The following is a 19,744-nucleotide window of genomic DNA, read 5'->3' as shown; positions in this document are numbered from 1 at the left end:
CATCCCAGTTACTACCCAGAGACCTATCAAATGCTTTTCAGGAGTCCTCCCTTAATTCTCCCTCCTACACCAGGTACTGATGTGAGATAAGGCTGGAGCACAACACAGAGGGTCTGTATGACAGAAAGGCACACCAGGCAAAGCATTCTCCTAAGACAGGAGGGATATAAGGCCCCCAAGCAGCTGAACTTGCTCCCTATGAGCCTGAATGCAACCTGCTTTGAAGCAGGTGACCAACACTGTTAGCCAGAAGCAGCCCAGAAGGCCAGAAATTAACTGTAGCCTCCAAGTGATTCTTGTTAAACCTTCACATTAACAACCAAGTTGGGACCAAGTGAGCCAAGCAGAGATGCTCAAGCATTCCTAGATCTTTTCTCTGGCTGATGCCCATACAGGGAGGGGGGTCAGCAACTCCTATACAGCTATAAGCTGCTGAGAAGAGAGTCCCACAACACTAGGGATGACCATTAGTTAACGTGGAGGGTTTTCTCTCCTCTCACAGAACACAGGTAAGTGTCACCTCTGAAGCCACAGGGACCCCACTGTAGATTTGCGCTCTGAAGGAAGAAGGCACGCTCCCTTAGCAGGACAAGTTAGCTGACCTCAACCACAAGCACAGCAGGAAATCTTTGCCAGTAAGTGGAGGGGATTTAGACAGCAATACATCACTCCAGTCACAGCTTCCTCTTGCAGTGGATTGCACAACATCACGAACCTTGATTTGATACATGACTGAGCATCCCAGTGTTCCATTTTATTTTCCCTGAGCAATTCCATGCCAATATACATAAGCCTACGGAGGCACAAGTTGGTTTTTCCTGTCTGTAGCTGAAGGTTCACAAAGTGCAAACAGTCTTTTGGAAAAAAGCACGTCCATGCTGGATCATTGCAAAGGAAATATGACTTACAAAACAGGCTTTCATTTAAAAAGGGGTAAATTCACACTTAAACAAATACCTTCAGTGGGTTTGTTCCATGTTAAAGGCCAGCATCCTGTTAGCATTTTTGGCTAAATTCTCAATGGAAAGTCAACTTAGTCCAAGACTGTAAGCTTAAGCCCTGAAGACTGAAGCCCATGTCCTATAACCTGATTTGCATCGAGATGGCTTTGCTGTATTTACTTATCCAGTAAGATCATCCAGCACAGTGGAGTGTTCCATCACCGTGACTACTGCAAATAACAGCACTGACCACACAAGGGTGTGATGTCCATCAGCCCCAAGTATCTTCTCATGACCTGCTATTTCCAGCACTAGCACAGGCCTGTAAACAGCCAGGCAGCCCAACCCCTCCACAATGCCAATGCAAATGCAGTCAAAGAAACACGCTCACCACTCTCACACCAGGAGAAAACACCTTAACATGGCAAAAAAATTTCAGGCTAAGATGACTGGTGGTTAGGAATACCAGGGGTATCCTTGCATCTTCATGTTCTTCATCCACCCCAAAATACCATCAACAAGGGGTTTGTGCGTATGTCATGAGAAAGACTGTGACCCTTGCACACTGCTCTACTTAATTGAAGCTCAACATTTGGCAGTTCATTTAAAACTTCTCCTGTAGATCTCTACACAGGAAGATGAGTTCATATTACATTTTTCTATTCACATTACAATTAAAATTGAACTTCAAGCCGTGTAGGCAGCTGACTCTACCTTGTGGAATCCAAATGCACACATTTTGATTCCACATCCACACTCCCCAAGCAGCTCTACACTTTCACTATTTTCAGACCCCATCCAAAAACAATGAAAGTTTCCATCGGCCAGTTACCAGGGAACTTTCCGGAAGTTTGAACTTTTCCCCCAACTCCAGTTTTAAAACCACACCTATGAGCCTGCCCTGGGAACAAGGCCCTCATTGTTCAGCTGTCCTGCAGCAGCCCAAGGAAGAAGCACATTTCTTTGGGGCTTTCTGGGCACAACCCACTCATGGCTGTCACAGGAGGAAGGACCTTTGTACTCAGGGACTTTCTATTGATGGAGGAAAGGAGCACTTTTGAGTATCTGTCAGTGGGGCTCACTTGTTAAGAGGAGATTCACATTCTCATCAAATCTAAGGTTTCATTAGTACCAGATATTATCAGACAACCTACTGTATTTTAAAAGCATCCTGTTAGGTTTTCTTAAAGCTTTGATATTCTATTAGTAAATCAGAATCTAGTCTCCCATTAGGTTTCTAATTTAATATGCTCTTTTTCTGTTCACTGCAATGGCTATTCTGGTCTGTGTGATGCTGGACTATGGCAACTATCTCTATGCATGTGCCTTGAACACAGACAGCAATGTTGTGGAAGCTCAAAAGCACACCCATGTGCAACAGCTTCCAAGACCAGGACCAGAAAGGATGCAGAGTGCTCTTTTTATTCCAGAAAATCTGCTCACAGAAGGGACTGCCTACAGTTCCAGTCACTTCAGGGATTAACTTTAGAGGCCTTATACTCCCTGCACTCTCCTCTGATACACTCACACTGTCTGTCTGAGGATTTGTTTGGGCCAACCAGTAAGAGGGCAGCTTTCACTGGCAGCCCACCAGAACCTTTGCCTGCTGCAGCATTTCACTATTTCATACTTGCAGAGGTATTATGGGTTAATGTAGTCCAAAGTGTAGAAATGCACCATTTTGTTTGCCTTTGGAGAAAAATGCCCAAATTCAAATCCACTAGAATTTTTAGAGAGTTGGTGAGGATGGAAGGGACTTAAACCCCTCCACACAAACTCTTTTAGGAAATGTTGCTTCTTGGATAGCAAAAATCTCTCTGACATAACACAAATCAGTGTTAGGGTATCACATGACCTGAGACCTCAGTTTTTAAGAAGATTTGCTGTGATGTCACAGTTCACATTTACCAATCAGTGAATGGTAACCTAGCTTTGAGTTCTCCAGCAAACCTCTTCCACTTAACCTAGGAAAGAGAGAGCTGCTTAAAATCAAACAGTTTGACTCATGCTTACAGAAATCATTAATTTCTTTGCTGATAAACTGTGCCTGTGTATTCTAAAGGACTCAAGAGGAATTCCTGACAAATGGTTCCATCTCTTTCATCACAGATACTAACCTACACCTGGTATTTGCATGTAGAAAATAGAGTCAGGTGCCACAGCATCAATTCTAAACCAATTATTCTTACTTCTTTTTCTTAAGTTGATTTTAAAAGACTGCAACTCCACTTAACATCAGCAAACATGTAGCTTGGAAAAAACATAGAATGTGTATTGTATTTCAAACACAAGTAAGGTAAGAGGAAAAGGGGTCTAAAAAGCATCTCAAGTAGCTACCCCATTGTTTTTCAAATCAAAATGCACCAGCAGAAAAGTGAGAGGAAGGAGGTGTCTGCTGGTGGAGAATAAATGGTGGGATTAGAGCCCTCAGTATGAACCCATTATTATTATTTATTATTTGTCAGCTCCCATACTGTGAAATGAGCCTCAGATGATAGGTGCTTTTTTCCCATTGATTACTAAGCTGCAAACCATATGCTCTGCATTCAGGTTTACTCTATGCAACCACCATATTCTGTCAAAGGAAGAGGGATTTTCTTTGCTAGCATAGGAGATCAGGGCCAGGTGCAGTAATCTTCATTCAGGCACAGCTACAGCCTTTTCAGGGGACTTCTGCCAGAGCTGTGCTTGAACAGGAATGGGATTCAGCTCTTTTTCAAGACCATGCTGAGAAAAATGATAACCGAACACTTGCAGGGGTATTACAGGAGGGAAACTGCACTACAGGGATGTTGTGGACCTTCCCTTACAGATGTACAGTTCTGAGGGTACCTGAGCAAGAGGGGAGATCTCCTCTCCCATCCTGCCAGTGAGGCTCTGGGGGCAGAGGTGATATGGGTCAGTCACACAGAAAGAAAAAGGGGGTCAAGAGCATTTTAATCTACCGAGTTTGTCTAAAGGAGATGCTACTTTCACAAAGTCACAGCAAAAGAAAGACACTAACTTGGATGGAGACCTGGAGAAATCCTCATTGCTAGCAAACCCTCTGAGGAAGTTTTTACAAGTCATTACTGGTCCTTCCCTCAAGTGTGAACCCTACAGCAAGCTAAAGGGAAGGGTCCAAAGACACATATGAGAGGAGCCTGGTAACACTTCCTGCTTGTTCTTAAGAAGCTTCAGAAAGCAGATGGCAATGCCTGATTTCACCAGGCACCTTCACTGGACATAGACTAAGCCTGGGTGACAGCATCACCACTGCTGCCTACAGGCTTCCACTACGATGGTTTTATGTTAGCACATGGGCTTGACAACCATATAAAACTCTTCCACTGAAGTCTTACGACACTGCCATCCAAGTGGGAGCTTCACTTTTTTTTTTTAAGTTTCTGCAAGCTTCCCAGAAGTTATACTGGTGGGAAGGAACCACACAATCTTTGATAGTACTTCATGCTTCTGACAGCTATATATAACTCAGGAACACAAAAGACAAAGCTAGAGCAGGAAAAACAGCCATGAAGGTTCTACTTCAAGGGCATACCCTCCCAGGAGTTACTAAACCGGGACTTCTCTCCAAGGCAGCCACTCTCAGCCAGTTTCTTGAAGGGAAGGAAGCATTTAAGAGGGTAATCCTGGCTGGCACTCCTGTACAGCACTGACATGGCACTGTGTGGCTCTGCTGCTGACTTTGGGGGCTGGATCCACAAGAGTTTGGTGCCATATGGGAGAACCCCAGTCACACGTCATACCTGAGGGTCTTGTGCTGTGCTACTGCTTTTGTAGAGGGGTTGGCTCACCAACAGAGAGCTAAGGAAACACACAGAGTGAGCTCCTGCCTTTTGTACAGGGTTGTGCAGACTCACCTCAGCTCTTTCCTCCCACTGCAGATCACTCGTAGTAGCCTGGAAACTCTCCATGAGATTTTTCTCCTTTCCATGCTATTTAGGCATTGCTTCACCTCAAACCATTTGGAAATGGTCGTTGTCAAAAAATAAAGTGATTCTCAAACCAGTACTGCATCTTTACAATCCCTGCTAGTGGAAATTTAATCCCATTTTCAGTCTCTGTTGGAACCAAGGCAAATCATTTGCTTAAACTTTTGTCAGCACTAACTAAACGAACCATTTTCCTGCTTTATATGCAAGTGACAGATTCTGAGTTGGAGTCACAGAGACAATTTTTGGTCTTCACAGGTTGGCAGCTTAGGGCCTGGTAGAAACAGATGAACAGTTCAAGACTTCAAACAGAGTGCTTGTAGTGTGAATTAAGATACTGGCCTGGTGTGTCAAGGCTATGCCCTATTCATCAACTCTTTGCTTCCAAGATTTTTAGCATTTAGTAAACAGTTCAGGGTTGTGAAAACAGCACATGTGTTTCCTGAATTTCACATGGCCTTGTACATATAGCAGCTATGCAACACTGGAAAATAATACTTGACAAGAGATGACAGAAGTCATAGATACGTCACAAACAGCTTCTTTCAATCCAAACAACTTCACAAGGAAAATTTACATCCATGTGAAAAACAGACTACTGATTGTAACCTGCTCTGACTCTGACTGGCCTGAGTATTTTAGCACTTAATCATTTGAATTCATAGAGAAGTTGGTTATCCAAACTAGAGTTTATTTTGACCTCATTTTTCTTTCCCAATAGGTATTCACCTACTAACAACCTGATGATGTCTTCTGTAAGACTGAAAGCACTTACCAAGTCTGACTAGTTACCTGTGGCATATCTCTTTTCTGTACCGTGTTAGGTCTTTACAACAGACTAATTTGTCAGCAATTAATTTAAGCATTTTACAGATTTCTTCTGCCCACCAATTGCCTTTAAAATCTCCTCAAATGTTTGCACGCCCAAATCTGTGTTGCTATCAGCATGTCTGGCTCCTTGATGCAAAGGATTAAATCCTGGCAGAAATATATGGTCTACAGGGCTGCTCTGCACATTGGCTTCTCTTCCCAGGAGCAATAGGATTGATTGCTGAACACCACATATCCCTTGAAAGTGAAGGCCTTACAACAGACCTGTGAAGGACAACGACTGTTACATCCATCACTGTCCCACCCCTTCTAATCCAATTTCCTGTGGAAAACAGGAATACCTCAGGTATTTGGGATCTCACATCCCAGCCCTGCCTCCATGACCTGAACCATGACAGTTCTGCTACAGAAGCTGACACAGCTAGCAATGATATTTGATTTCAGTGATTCTCAGGCAGTTGGGGGCATCACTTCTCATTGCACTGGCAATATGAAACCCAAATCCTGAGTGCCTGTCCCTTACCCTATGCACAGCATTACTGCACCCTGGGGGGCTGTTTGCTTTAGTAAGATGAGCATATTTTGACCACTAGTTAACCACAACAGAGACTTAATTTTACCACTACAGGGGGCTGACTGGACTCCCTGGCCCCTCAAGACAGCATGGTCCTTCAGTGTATAGCGCCTACAGAGCTGTTAATGATGATTTTTAATACTGTAGAAGGCTTTCTAAGACTGACAAGAAACAAGCAGGCCCAGCAGATACAAGGCCTGTTCTGCTAGAAGATGAATAAATGGATGAGCTCTACAGCAACAAGCAATGCAATTTATTTGAAACAGCAGCAGTAACGAGGTATGATGTTGCTTCTCTTTTCCCAGCAGTGGACAAAGAGGGAAAGGAGAGAGGCAGCTCTGCAGGCCATGGCTTTCCTCAACAGCAACATGCAGAACTCCAAGTGGCATTCCCAAAATATCACTGTATTCCCAGCTAGCCACAGCTAATATGATTTCTCACAGAGAAACCATTTCTGTTTAAGCTAGGCTCTATCACAGCACTTACTTTATGCAGAGGTTTTGATTTTTACAGCACTATTATGACTATCAGCATGCTACCTTTAGAGAACCTGCTTACTGGGGTTCTGTCATTCGTGCCTGTTGATTGGATCCTGGGGAATTAACTGCATTTGAGCTCCACTTGCCTCAGGCCAAATACACTAATTCCACTTCCAAATGTACCTGTCTTGCTTGGCAGCTCAGCCTCTGTGCTAGATTATCTCTACCTACAATTTAATTAAAAAATAATCACCCTTCCCCTCACTCATCTGGGACTGACTGCTGTGAAACACACATCCACAATCCGCTACTTACGTGATACACTTTGCTGGACAGAATGAGCACGGAAAAGGCTCGGAGGAGTTTTCCTGCCAAGCCTTTTTAACAAATGGTCACGTTCGTTCACGCTAAGGGAGAGAGAAAAAGAAAAAAATACCAGTGAGGAACCAGATAAATTCAAGGTAAAAGTCAGCTGTATTTAAAGTACTTGGCAGTTTCGACTTTGTCAGTATTTAAGATGGTTATAGCATGAAAAAGAATTTCCTCTATATTTAAACTGTAGGTTATCAAGAGAATTCTCTAATAATGGAAACTCCTCCTTTCTAAGGACACTTTGTATAAGCCTACTTTTAGTAAATCCATCCCTAATATTACCATTATTGAGATTTCTGAACACTGATGCCGATAATTTCTCTTTAGCATTATGTATGTTAATCAGAGCACTCACAAACTGCCCAAGAGAGAAGGAGCAAGCATTGTAGCTTAGCACAAGGTTGAAGGCTTCTATCACACCTGCAAAACAGCCTAAAGCAACCAAAGGTGGGATCCATAGTTAATTCTGCCTTCTAAAGAACATTCTTATTTTCCCCATATGGGAAAGAAAACTTTCTATCCAATTATTTTTAAAACCTCTTTTGTTTTCACAGTTCTTGTCAAAGGCCTGAAAAAATTATTGCTGAATTTATGAAAAATACAAATGGAAAAATACAATATGCTTACAATAGGTTTAACACATGTACACAAATCATTAGAGACACTGCCCACTTTGATTTTTATTAAAAACACAATGTTCATTTCATCAAGAACTTTATGCCCAGAATTAATAAAGGATGACTAAGTCCCTGACTTTTCAAAGCACTTAATTATGCATACAAGTCCCACTAAGTTTGGGGGGGGGGGGTTGGGTGTTTAAAATAACATACACCTCCAAATCTCAGTGCATTGGAGCCTCAAATAACTTAAGTACCAGATTATTTTCAGAAAGATATTGCAGTCTACTTTAGTTCAAAGTTCTCTGCAACTGAGCTGGTTTTAACATCTCACCCTTGTTCCTAACACTCAGATGGAGCCAGTGCATAGAAGGGATCTGTTCGCTGGACCAGTTCCTTGCAGTGTCTTTATCCCATTTGCACCACATTTATGCTGTGTCTCGATTTTCACAGTCTGCTTTTTCTTTCACATCTTTATTCACAAGCAGTAATTCTGCTGGTTATGCTGAAAACATGGATACACACCTGAATGCCAATGCCAGTATCTTTCTTGGATTAGATTACAAATTCACATGCATTTGGTAAATGAAATGGAAATCCCAGCAAGCACAGCTGCTGCAGTCAACAAGCTTACAACAGCTTTAAACAAATAACTCCCTTTCATTGAAGCAGTTTGCTAATTTCAAGCAAGAAACAAACTGAGGAGTCTCTGAGATGCCTATAATATGTAATCCAGTCATGCAGGTTTATATTCCACTTAATAGTCCATTAGGGTAAGAGCCAGGCTCACAGTTTTCTGTTCAGTGCATAATGAGATGTCCACAAAAGAAAGGGAGGAATCCTTCTCTTTTTCCTGGGGTCTCTAAGCTCACACGCCTGAACTAGAAGAACTGTAGTGCCTGTGGACTCCTCCTTACAAAGTATTTATGAACTGTCAGTGTTATCAGACACTTAATCTCTTGGCCCCCTTCCCTTGGTACCACCGAACCACACCTGCAACAGATAGGCCAGGTTGCTTTCCCTGTCTGCAGTCAGTAGTACTCCCTCAACATAAAAATGAAGTTGATAATAGATTTGGAAGCAAAAGCATAGATTCCAACTTAGTCTGACAATCTTTAAGAACTCTTGGATCATGAGATATGCATGTGTTCAAAGAAGAGAGGATCATAGGTTTCCATTAAAACCAGGCTTACAGCATGAAAACTTCTAAAAATCTTGGAAGATCCAACTGCTTAAAAAACCAGACTGGCTGTTGCCTGTATGAAAATCAAGTACCTACGGAAAGAAACTTCTAACTGCTCCAAGCAGGTAGCATAATAAAAGGATGTACTACAAAGAATCATCAGGTAAGGGTGATGCAAAGGCATGAAGCAAGACACAAGACTTCTCCAAGCTGTAACAGCTTGCTCACAAAGCCAGCAGCTTGCAGAACCAATCATTACCAGTGCAAATTAGTGATGCTGTGTTGTACAACCTCCTGCTGTCCTGTGAATGACAGAAGTGGAACACCTGTACATCATCTTCAGGTGAAGAACATGCAGGAAGAGTCCTTCCAATCTCAGCAGGAGAACCGGAGGGTGATTTTAAAAAGGAATCAAACCGATCAAAAATATTTATTCTAAGGGACAAATAAGCAATATTTGCCACAAAGTCTTACACTGAGAATAGAATTAATCACAGCAGCAAAAGGCACGAGGAACAAATTCTTCATCTGCCAGTCTCCCATGCAACAACAGATGAAGTGCAGGCCAATAATGCTTAGCCCCTCAGGCTTCTGCATGCAATGTGTGGAGGAAAGTGTGCTGTCAAGGGAATTCTGAACAGGAGAGACACACTGCAGCTCTAAGAAAGCCAAAGCCACACTATCTTTGATATTGTTAATTATAATCAACAATTTCAAAACTGAAGTCACAGCTGATTTTCCCATTTGGGAAATTATACTGTATTATATCAACACAGAGAAAGAAAAACTCATGGAAGAATTAGAGCATTTGTGGCTCTAAAGGGATGGCTAAACAGACTGCATGTCAAGGCCAGTCAAATACTACAAAATAAGCTCTTAATACATAGAGGTTAAAGCAATACAGCTCTTCTGAAATGGATGAGTATTTGATTTATTAACAGCTATTAGACCTCCCAATACAAACCCTGAAAGAAAAGTGAGGCGACTTTCTTAACTAAACTGTGTGCACTCATATCGAGTCCCTGCTTTCAAAAGGTTTTTTTTGGCTGCCACCAGTAACAAAGTGAAGACTTCTCAGTCTCCCCTCACACTTTGATGCAAAACTATCGACAACACTGGACTCACAGGCAACAGGTTAAACCGTGCTCACAGAAATATTGCTTGTAAATCAATCCCAAGCATAAAACATGATTTTCAACTTTAATTCTGCTTTCTGGTGACTCAGAGCCAGTGCCCAAGCACCCCACGGGTTCTAAGGATGGCATCTTAAGATGGAGGAAAAAGGATAAGATATCATAAGATCACACTCTGAATACTGCAGTTGTGCTCATATTCAGAACCTCAAAAATTGTGTCAGAATGAAGAAATCACAAAGTCAGACATTCTTAAGGGAGGCAGTGACACAGAAAGCAAAAGTGAAATATGCTTTAGTTGGTTAGTGACCTCTGAAGGTGTAAGGGAGAGGCACCATCTATCTGTAATTATATGAAAGACAAAGGACACAGACAAAATGCTTTGAACTAAACAAATAGTAGATTAGAACAAAAACTACTAAAATGTCCCAATTCTGGGGGTTACTATGAAAAAAAGGATTAAAAAACCCAAGTCAGTACTCAAGTCAGCTAAAACCAGATTTAGTTGCTGTCAATAAAGCAGAATACCTTGGGCCAGGAATACTTTTGCAATGGCTTCCCAAGAGGGTAAAGATGACTGCTGCCTGCCTGGAAGTCTGTGCTAAAAACATCACACAAATTCATTAAGTGAATGACAAATCAAAAGGTAAACTAAAGGCAACATGTTATTTCATAACAAAGTTTTCAATTCATTGAATAAAATGTCTCTTCCATCTTCTTATCTAAATCGCTCTAAGGTGTCAACGGAGACCTTCATTTTATTTTTGTGTTCTCTTCTTCTCATCCCTCACAAAAGCAAACAGCCCTTAAATCTAAGCAACAAACATCTGGCTTTACACATTCAAATGAGGTGCATCAAAACAAACAGAATAATTCAAAGCTGACCACCAGGTCCTGCTGTCTCATTTGTTCAAGTAATTAAAAAAAGATGAGCTTCACCAGCAATTAATCTACTGAGCACTAATTAGTGTTAATGAGGATTTGCAGTATTTGGTATAGCTTGACCCAGAATGTCCTCTCAAGTCCACTAATTGGCTGGTGCCAAAAGCAGAGATCACAAAAAAGGGAGGGTTAAAGTGGATGCAGGTGTCTCTTAAAATTGGATCTTCCCTGAGAAAACACACACATAGCCCAGTTAAAAAAATACAAACTAAAAATTCAGAGCCACCCTTCTCTTACAAGAGCTGAACTGTGTTTTGTTATGATTTGCTAGAGGACATAGATAGCAGAGGCACACCAAATGTGCAAATACACTTAGCTGCGGTTGGTTTTAACTCATTGCCCTTCTGCATTATTGAGAATTCAGTCAGATACACATATGAGATGATTTTGTTTGTTTCTGCTTTTCCAGTTTGTAGAAGGAAAAAGTGAGGTACTAATGAAGCCTTACCAGCACTGCTAGAAATGACACAACTAAAACACACAAGCACATTTCCCAGTTGCTACCCCCGCCTCAAAAACATGCAAAGAACCTGTAGCAAAAGCATAGCTCTTCAGTGCAAGATCCTCACCATCCATAGGTAAGCCCAAAGCACAAGAAAGCTGCAGCTGTTTCCCTTGTCATCTGAGTAACTATGAAGCTCCCACTATACTGACTGCAGGTGCAGCATCACTGTTTCTTCGATCCCACAGTGCTGCTGTGGCACACAGCAACAGGTAAATCATTGTACAGCTTGGTTTAAAATAGAAAATCCTCCAAGGCTTAGGCTGAAGTTTTGCTCTTAACTCCACAGCCTCGCTCCTGCCCATATGCATTTTCAAACGAAGCAGACAAACCCTTGTTCAGGCTCTTTCCGTCCACTGCCACAGACTCTGCTAAACACATTGTTGCTTGAGAAGCCCTGGCTGGCCTGCATTCCTCTCCTATTGGAAGAAACACCTTGAAATGCGTTGCCTTCACAATGACAGCAGGGAGAGAATGAGGGAGGGAAGATGAAGTAGTTCTGGCAAAATATCCCACATGGATATTTTTATGAGGCAGCAGTTCCTGTCCTTGTCATCTTTAGCTGTAGATTAGATTTTGAGGCAGAAAGAGGATATTCTTTTCTCCCTTTTTAAATTTTAGAATTGAAACACAGAAATTGATCTCTTCCATACAAATAGTAACATACATGGAGGTTTGCTGATTTTTGTTGACGTTTCTGTCATTGAAAAATACATTAAAATAAAATACGAAGAGCAAGAAGAAAGGTCTAAAGCAGGCTTCTCCAGGTTTGATCAATCCTAACCACCAAATCCTTTACAAGCAGGTTCTTGATGTTCATTCCAGTCTCTGGGCTCTCAAACTCCATTAAGTGTCTTCTGAAGGACTGGAGGTTCAAACACTACAGCTTCTCCCCAAGGATGACCTGGCAAAGAGGACTTGCAGATCCCTTTCTGGTTGCTAGGACATACCTCAGGATTTATTCACAAGTTCCATCTCTCACCTTCCATGCAATGTGGCACTGCTTTAAAGGCTTACAGCATCAATCATGGGCCTGGCAGACAGAGAGCAAGTACCATACACCAGGCAGAGTCTGTAGCCACACCTTTGTAATTGGCCAGAGGAGACCTATTTTTCTTCCTCAGATACTTCCTGCTGGCTGAGGGCATTCCCCTAGAACAGCCACAGGCCTCAGATTAACAAGTTTGCTTTTAGTTTAGACTGAAGTGCATTACTTGAATCCCCACATGGGGACTGTCAGAGTTATCCTGTGGGCAGAGAAATAACTAACAGGGTTTGGCATAAGAAGAACACAAAAACAACCTTATTAGAGGCCAGGCGTTCAAAATTAAAGTGAGCAAATCATCTCAAATGCAAGTCACACTAATGCTGAGGGTTCAGCAAAACTCTATGCTCAAACACCCAGAACAACCCAGGGCTGTGGAAGAAAGGCCTGACTGGCTGATTGAGCAAATATACCTCCATCCTCTGTGCTTTGGAGACATCACAGAGAGGAATCGCCTTCCTACAGAACAGCAAAAGTAGCAGCTATGGGCTTCTGCTAGTTTTTTGATCCACAAAGAGATGTTATTTTTTGTTATCTAGCATTGCATTGCAGGAATGTTTTACTCTGAGGTCAGAGTAGGAGGTCTTTTTAATTTAAAAGGCAAACAGGCATTAGTGATAATGAAGTTACAGTGTAATCAAAGGAAACCTCTGGAGCATTTCACAAGGAAGTGTCTGAGGCATACGAACAGTAAAACAAAAATCAGCATTTTCTTTGCAGACTCAGCGTCTACACACACTGCTCCTTAATCACTCTAGATCCAGTTGAAACAGACATCGCAAACCATTCTCCTTTGGATTTTACTGTAAATACTCAGCAAGCCATCAACAAAACCCAAATCCACAGCTAGGAGACCAAAGGGCCACCAGGCACACACTACAGGGAAATTAAGACAGAAGTGTTGCCTGTGCCACTTGTGGGTTGGGAGGTGCAAGAAGTAACCTGTCAGAGGTGACTCCTGCAGCAGATAGCCAGGTTTTAAGGGTATGAAGTCCTTGCTGAGGGCTCAGCAACAGCCAGCATTCCAGGGAAACTGAGCCCTTATGCCCTGCCATGGCGTAAGACTTCCAGGACCTCCAGCAGCTTCCCACGCACATGTGACAGCCACAGAAGAGAAACCACCTTTCCCTGGATAGGAGGCAACTATTTAAGGAACTTTCCTTCTTTATGAATTTTATTTGACATTATCCAGACAAATGTTTGCCTATTAAGCATCAGATATATCTCATGTCTGGCCCTGCAAGGCTGACTTGGAACACATTGACTAGCGAGCTTTCCAGGTTGGCAACACAGAGAACTGAGTTCAGCCCATGGCAGGCTTCAAGTTGTTTATCCCACCTGGATGTGAAAAAGTTGAGTGTCACACACCTTCACTGACAGCTCCATGGATGCCCTTCATGGTGACTAATGGCTAAAGCAGCCTCTGCCCTCACCAGTCAGTGGGAGAATCTGACAGTGCTCCCCACACCATTTCACTTCCTTCAGCTCACTTATCATGTGGATGCACAACTGGTGAAGCTGATCCAGCTAAGCGGCTATGGCAAACATGGGCCCATGTGACCACAGCTGGTAACAAGTGCTTTGGGAAACTTTTAAGCCAGCTTTGAGCCACATACAGAGAAACCCATGGATCCATGGCCCTCATCAATGCCCTGAAGAAACACTGTTGTGACAGCTTATCATTTGGCTTGGCAGAACGCTACTTCGGCCAAACAGCAGCTCTCCCACTGCATCCCAGAGGTTTGCACGAAGTAGCACCTGCAGCCACCGTGCAGCCCCAGCAGGCTCCATGGCAGGTGCACACAGGTCTACCAATGTTGCCACATCAGCTTGTACCTGTGGCACAATCATCCTGCAACAGAAGAGGCCAAGGCATGTTGTGAGCTTCAACCAGCTCCCATTTGCAGCACCTGGATCATATACAGAGTTCTGGGGCCAAATTCTCCACTCTAAGCCCAAAAAATCCTCTTCAACTTGGTCCTTAAAGTTGTATGGCTGAAAGTAGGATAAAGCTTTTCCTTCTGGTGACTAGCAGGGATGATTTACAGTTTCTCTTGTCATTAACAATATCCTAAGGCAGATATACCAGATTCCTCTTTTGATTCTGTTGGACAATCCATTCTACCCCTCATTTTTGAGACTTACTCCTAAATTTCTTTCAAAGACTACTACTTAGAAGAGAAGGGTATTTATTGAGTTTGCATAGCAATGTTTGGTAGCGGGGGTCTACAGAGCTGGCTTCTGTGAGAAGCTGCCAGAAGCTTCCCCCATGTCTTAGAGAGTCCATGCCAGCAGAAGCAGAACAAAGTGAGGCTTGCTGCTTTTCAGCTATCCTCCTTTTGGTATCAGTGCTGTTGACTTCTCGTCCCTAAAGTGCCTCACTTTGCACTTACTCTACTGGGTGCTTGTTCATATCCTTTACAGATAAGGTGGCAATACAGTTGCAATTATAACGTTCTTTTCATGCTCACCCATTTTTTCAGAAGTAGTCACCTTGGAGATGGAAGTTTTCCATGCTTGGTCTCTATGTACAGATGGCTTTTTGGTTTGGGGGTTTTGTGCGTGGCGTGGGGTTTTTTATATGTGTGTGTGTTTTTGTTGTTGTTTGGTTGGTTTTTTCTTTTTGGATTTTTTAGTGATTTTTTTGTTTGCTTGTTTGTTGTTGTTGCTTTTCGTTGTTTGGGTTTTTTTTTCCCTGGATTTTCTACCTAAGTCCACTTACATACTCTTAAGTTAAAATTACTTCTTTTATCAGGTTTTTTTTTCCATTTGAGAAAAATAAAGCTTAAGAACAGCTCAGGGCAACAACAAAAAAAAATGGTGAAGTTTGAAAGCCTCATGATACAATTTAGAGCAAAGCCCATGACATTTGGCTGATCTGAAAAAAAACCAACCAAATTGCCTTTCTCTAAGCTTTTAACTATGTTGTAATTGTCCACTAAGTATTTAATACCTAATACAACTTGTGTTTTCTTCTCTTGCTATGCATAACTTAACACTTTATTCTTTACTGCAAATCAGAAGGGTGAATGCTGACTGTCCTGCCTCTCTTCCCAGAATGGGTTAGCCAGCAGAGGAGCCAGGGTCGAGGGAGACTGCTGAAGCCATTAGGCTGGAACAGTTGTTATGGAGCAGTTCTCCTGCTGTGCAGCCTGGAGGGAAGATTTCTACTTCTCTCCCCTGTGGAGATCCCCAGTGCCCAAGTCAGTACCTTAGGATTAGCCATCAGAGGGATTGGCCCCTTAATCAGTTTTAACTCTCATCTTATGTTCTCTTTTTTCTAATCCTTCTTTTCAATTTACAGCTTCATTTTGGCCTTTGTGCTGATACTGTACGTCGGTCAGCTTTGACTTTGGCAGCAGATTTGATCACAGCCCTAAATCCTTCTCCAGGTCACCAGGTTTTAACCCTATTTGTTCAGTGGATCTCCCTCAAGGTTACATGATAGGTACAATGAGGATGTGAAATAATTAACTGCACTGGAGAGGAGGCATGTCAGCTCCAACTGGTTTGCACTAGCAAGCAGGCACTAGGGTCACCAGTGTCAGTGGGAACACTCTCCCTTTCATCCATCTGGCCAGGTTCTCCCCTTTCTCTGTCCTCTGCCCCTTTCCAGCTCTGCCTCACAGCCTCCCCACAGCAGAACCAAACCTCACGACTTCAAGCGCCTCACACACAGGGGTTAGAAATGCCAGAAATCAACTGCACATATTAAAACACGGAAATAATGTGACGATTCCTTACTGATATGGGACAGGAGGGAGATAGAAAGAGTCAAGTGTAAAATAAAACAAAACTATGCATTTTCCACCTACCATACATGAATGTTTACCATATGGAATCAAGGAATTTAAAAAAACATTTTATGTGCCTTTTGCTAGTAAAAGGAGTCTAGTATCTTTACTAGAAAAGCTGCAAGGAAAAATCGTAAATATGCCAGTCACTTTCTTGTGTATACTACTGGAGAAGTCTCGCCTTTGCTTCCCAGAGACGGTGTGAAGAACATCTGGAAAAATTGATGAAAAGGACACTGAAACCTCAAAACCCAAAATACACCTCTTGCCTCTTGAACCTCATTTTATGCTCAGCTGCACAGGATGGGCTGGATTCAGATCACAGTCATGCATATCCTGAGTAAATACACTGAAGTCAACACATTGATGAAACAAGAATTTGGCTCAAATCATCCAATGCTGTTTAACTAGCTGAAAGCACCAGACTGATTCAAGTAAGATTCATTGTACCTGCTGACGTGAAGGGGCCTTACCAGCAGGGTCACCCATTTCAAGTAGATGTAATTTGAAATGCATCAATGAAGAGACAAAGTGCTTTGAAATATAATGAGCCCAAGCCTCATTCATCTTCATCTTAAGAAAAGAGCTTGCCTCTTCCTCAGGAACCATGAGATCAGGTCCTCACCTCATTCATGTATGTTTGTTAAAAGCTAAGTCTGTTTCACCATTTCTGCTTCTGCAAGGTTGAGGCTGCACAGCTTTGCTCACTCTCCATCAGTTGGCCAGTGGAGCAATAAAGCCACATGGGTTTCCAAAGTAAAGTTTGCTTTGGTGCCTAATCAGGCTTTACTCCACCTGAACTCCTGTTGACTTCAATGAGAAGTTAGATGGAGCAAAAAGTGAATGAGGACTCAAAGCTTTGGCCCTTTATGAGCCAAGATTTAAGCTGTAAACTTATTTTAAAACAGAAGAATCTCTGCAGCTGAACTCAGTGCCACTTTTGAACACAAACCTGTAGAGAAGTTGTTTGTTTTCTTTGTGCAAATCTTCCATGTTAACATGATTAAATCTGCAGGGCAGGTGTCTCCTCATGTCCATGTTTGCTTTGGCACACAAGCTGCCCCTCTCACCTCTCCAAATTCATGAAAATTTAGTGTTAAATCCTGTGTTTTGTTACATGAGCATGCCAGGGAGCCCCTCTCCCTTCCCACACCAAAGTCTGCTCATGTCACAGCTGGGCTGAAGTCCAGCCTAGTGCTGTCAGGTGCCCAGGCTAGGGAGGGCACAGACAAGCATGGTTTGGGATCCATCACCAGTCCCTTACTGCACAGATCCTCACACTCCCTCCCCTGCTTCTCAAGCTGCGTCTGGAGTTGCCAGTTTTCCCTGCTCCTGGAATCATCTGACTGTGACCATCCCAGCTTCCATGAAAAGCAAGTTTTTAGCAAGTCCAGATGAGATATACAAAGGAACAAGAACAGGAGCCTTTACAGCTAAACACTATACACTTGACATAATCTCCAAGCCATCACTGTAATGCTATTTGCAAGGTTTTTGGGACCCAGCTGTGGTGCTCAGGGTGCTGACACTCTGCCCTGCATAGACCAGACAGTCCCTCATCTACCACTTGCCTTGTGTTTTCTCCCTGCCATTGGTACAGCAAAAATTTGCACCTGCTTTTCAGATCAATACAAGCAAATTCAATTTTAGAAACTGTTCAAAGGGGCTAAGATTCAGAAGGATATAACAAGCACTAGTGAAGACATTTTTTATTAGCCTAGAAAAATGTGTCTAGCAAGAACAGCTGGCAGGGTGAAGACCCTGTAAGACAGGATATGCATATTTAGGTATCAAGTGGCACATGCAGCTCTCCCAGCACTCCTTTCCCAAGTGCAGAGAGGACCCAGGTGTTATCTGCTCACATTTTACAGCAATCCAGCTGAGCCACAAGAAGCTGTTGGCATCCTGTTGTGCAAGCCTAGATGCTTTCTGGGCTTTGCAAATTGCTTTTTGTTTAGCAGATTAGTCCTGAACATTCAGATCTTACACCTCATTTTTTTGTCTAAGGTCTAGGAAATTATAAAAGCAATTAGGTCCCTAAATCCTTCTCTTATCTGTAATTGGGTGTGATTTTTTTTGTTGTTTGTTTGTGAAAAACACTGAACAAAAGTAGAGTCCACTGTGTGGGCCAGGAAAATAGACCCCGATGACAGCCAGCTTATCTTCCACAGCTGCCTGAGCAAACTAACAACTAAGGGGTGTGTTTTCAGGAGCACTTCCAGCCAAGAGCTGAGGTGACAGACAGTCCCGCGAAGTTTTTATGCAGCTTCCACCGTCTATTAGAAATGAGAATTCTCCTGTTACCTTCCCTTCCTGCACAATGTCACATTGCCAGAAATATCCCAAGGGCAGCGAGCCTGAGGGCAGGAGGGTAGGGCAAAGCACGTGCCTTAGCATATGCTTCCACCAGCTTCAGGGAGACTTTTAAAAAATAAAGAACATGAACCAGAGACTGTAACTGCAGAAAGTTCTCGCTCAGTTTCTTTCCCACCCTTCACTCTTCCTTTTGGACAGGCACACGATTTCTAGCAGGTGTGAAAGAGCCAGGAGACAAACAAAAGAGATAAAAGACAGAAGAACTCCGAAGAGCACTCAGGAGGCCACAACACAAGCACAGCACACTAGCTCCTAAGCAGGCAGAGGCACTCTACCATTATCTAGTTCACAGATGGACCACCCAGAAAATCTGGGAGCAATTAGGAATGAGAACAAACAAATGCATGGAAAGAAGCGGTGAAGGAAAATGGGAAGGAGGGCCAGAAGGGATTCCTTACATCATCTCCATGCAAGCGTTTCGAGAATGAAGTGAAGCTATATGGAGGAGGAACGAAGATGAAAGAGTTTGCAGTGAGAATGCAATAAAGTAAAAGGCTATGAAAACATGCAGCGTATGAATGAATTACAACATGGCCATTAAATTTACAGAAAGTCAGGACAGTGTGTAAACAGAGAAGAAACCCATCAAGTTCTTGGAGACACAGCCACGCACATATAAACATATCAAATGCTAAGTGTCTCTCTCGCTGTTAACAGCATGTCAACCCGCCTTGCAGCCCCAGGATTCATCAGGCAGAAAGCTGACTCACTCTGCCCTTCAGCTGTCAATAACCGGCATTAAATACTGTCAGGGAAACATGAATGCTACCAACCAACACCAATGCAACACACTATGCATGGATAGGAACCACAGCAACACCCAAGGGGCTCATACCACCAGAGCCATGTGCTGGGAACAGCCGGGTTTCTGCTGGTCTGGGTTCCACTTACCTGGCATCTAATCTCACTATCAGTCAGCAACTCGCAGCACCAAGTCATACCTTTCTTGCTTGGGGAGCTGATCTGATAGTGGCACCAAGTGCTTTGTCTCCAGCTCATTACACAGTGACTGCTCAGCCCTTA

At 42.8% G+C, this 19,744-nt stretch overlaps 1 protein-coding gene across 3 annotated transcripts in view; it reads right to left on the bottom strand.

Moving 5' to 3' along the window:
• Positions 1-19,744, bottom strand: part of ATP8A2 (ATPase phospholipid transporting 8A2) — a 330,508-nt gene that overhangs the window by 7,839 nt on the left and 302,925 nt on the right. For all 3 annotated transcript variants that reach the window (XM_071553667.1, XM_071553677.1, XM_071553685.1), the window contains one exon: positions 7,073-7,164. In XM_071553667.1, the coding sequence (XP_071409768.1) occupies positions 7,073-7,164 (92 nt within the window). The remainder of the gene's footprint in view (positions 1-7,072; positions 7,165-19,744) is intronic.

This window comes from Pithys albifrons, chromosome 1 (assembly GCF_047495875.1).
Source record: "Pithys albifrons albifrons isolate INPA30051 chromosome 1, PitAlb_v1, whole genome shotgun sequence".
NCBI classification, from domain to species: domain Eukaryota; kingdom Metazoa; phylum Chordata; class Aves; order Passeriformes; family Thamnophilidae; genus Pithys; species Pithys albifrons.
The sequence above is the reverse complement of the archived record's forward strand: the minus strand, read 5'-3'. Positions and strand labels throughout refer to the sequence as shown.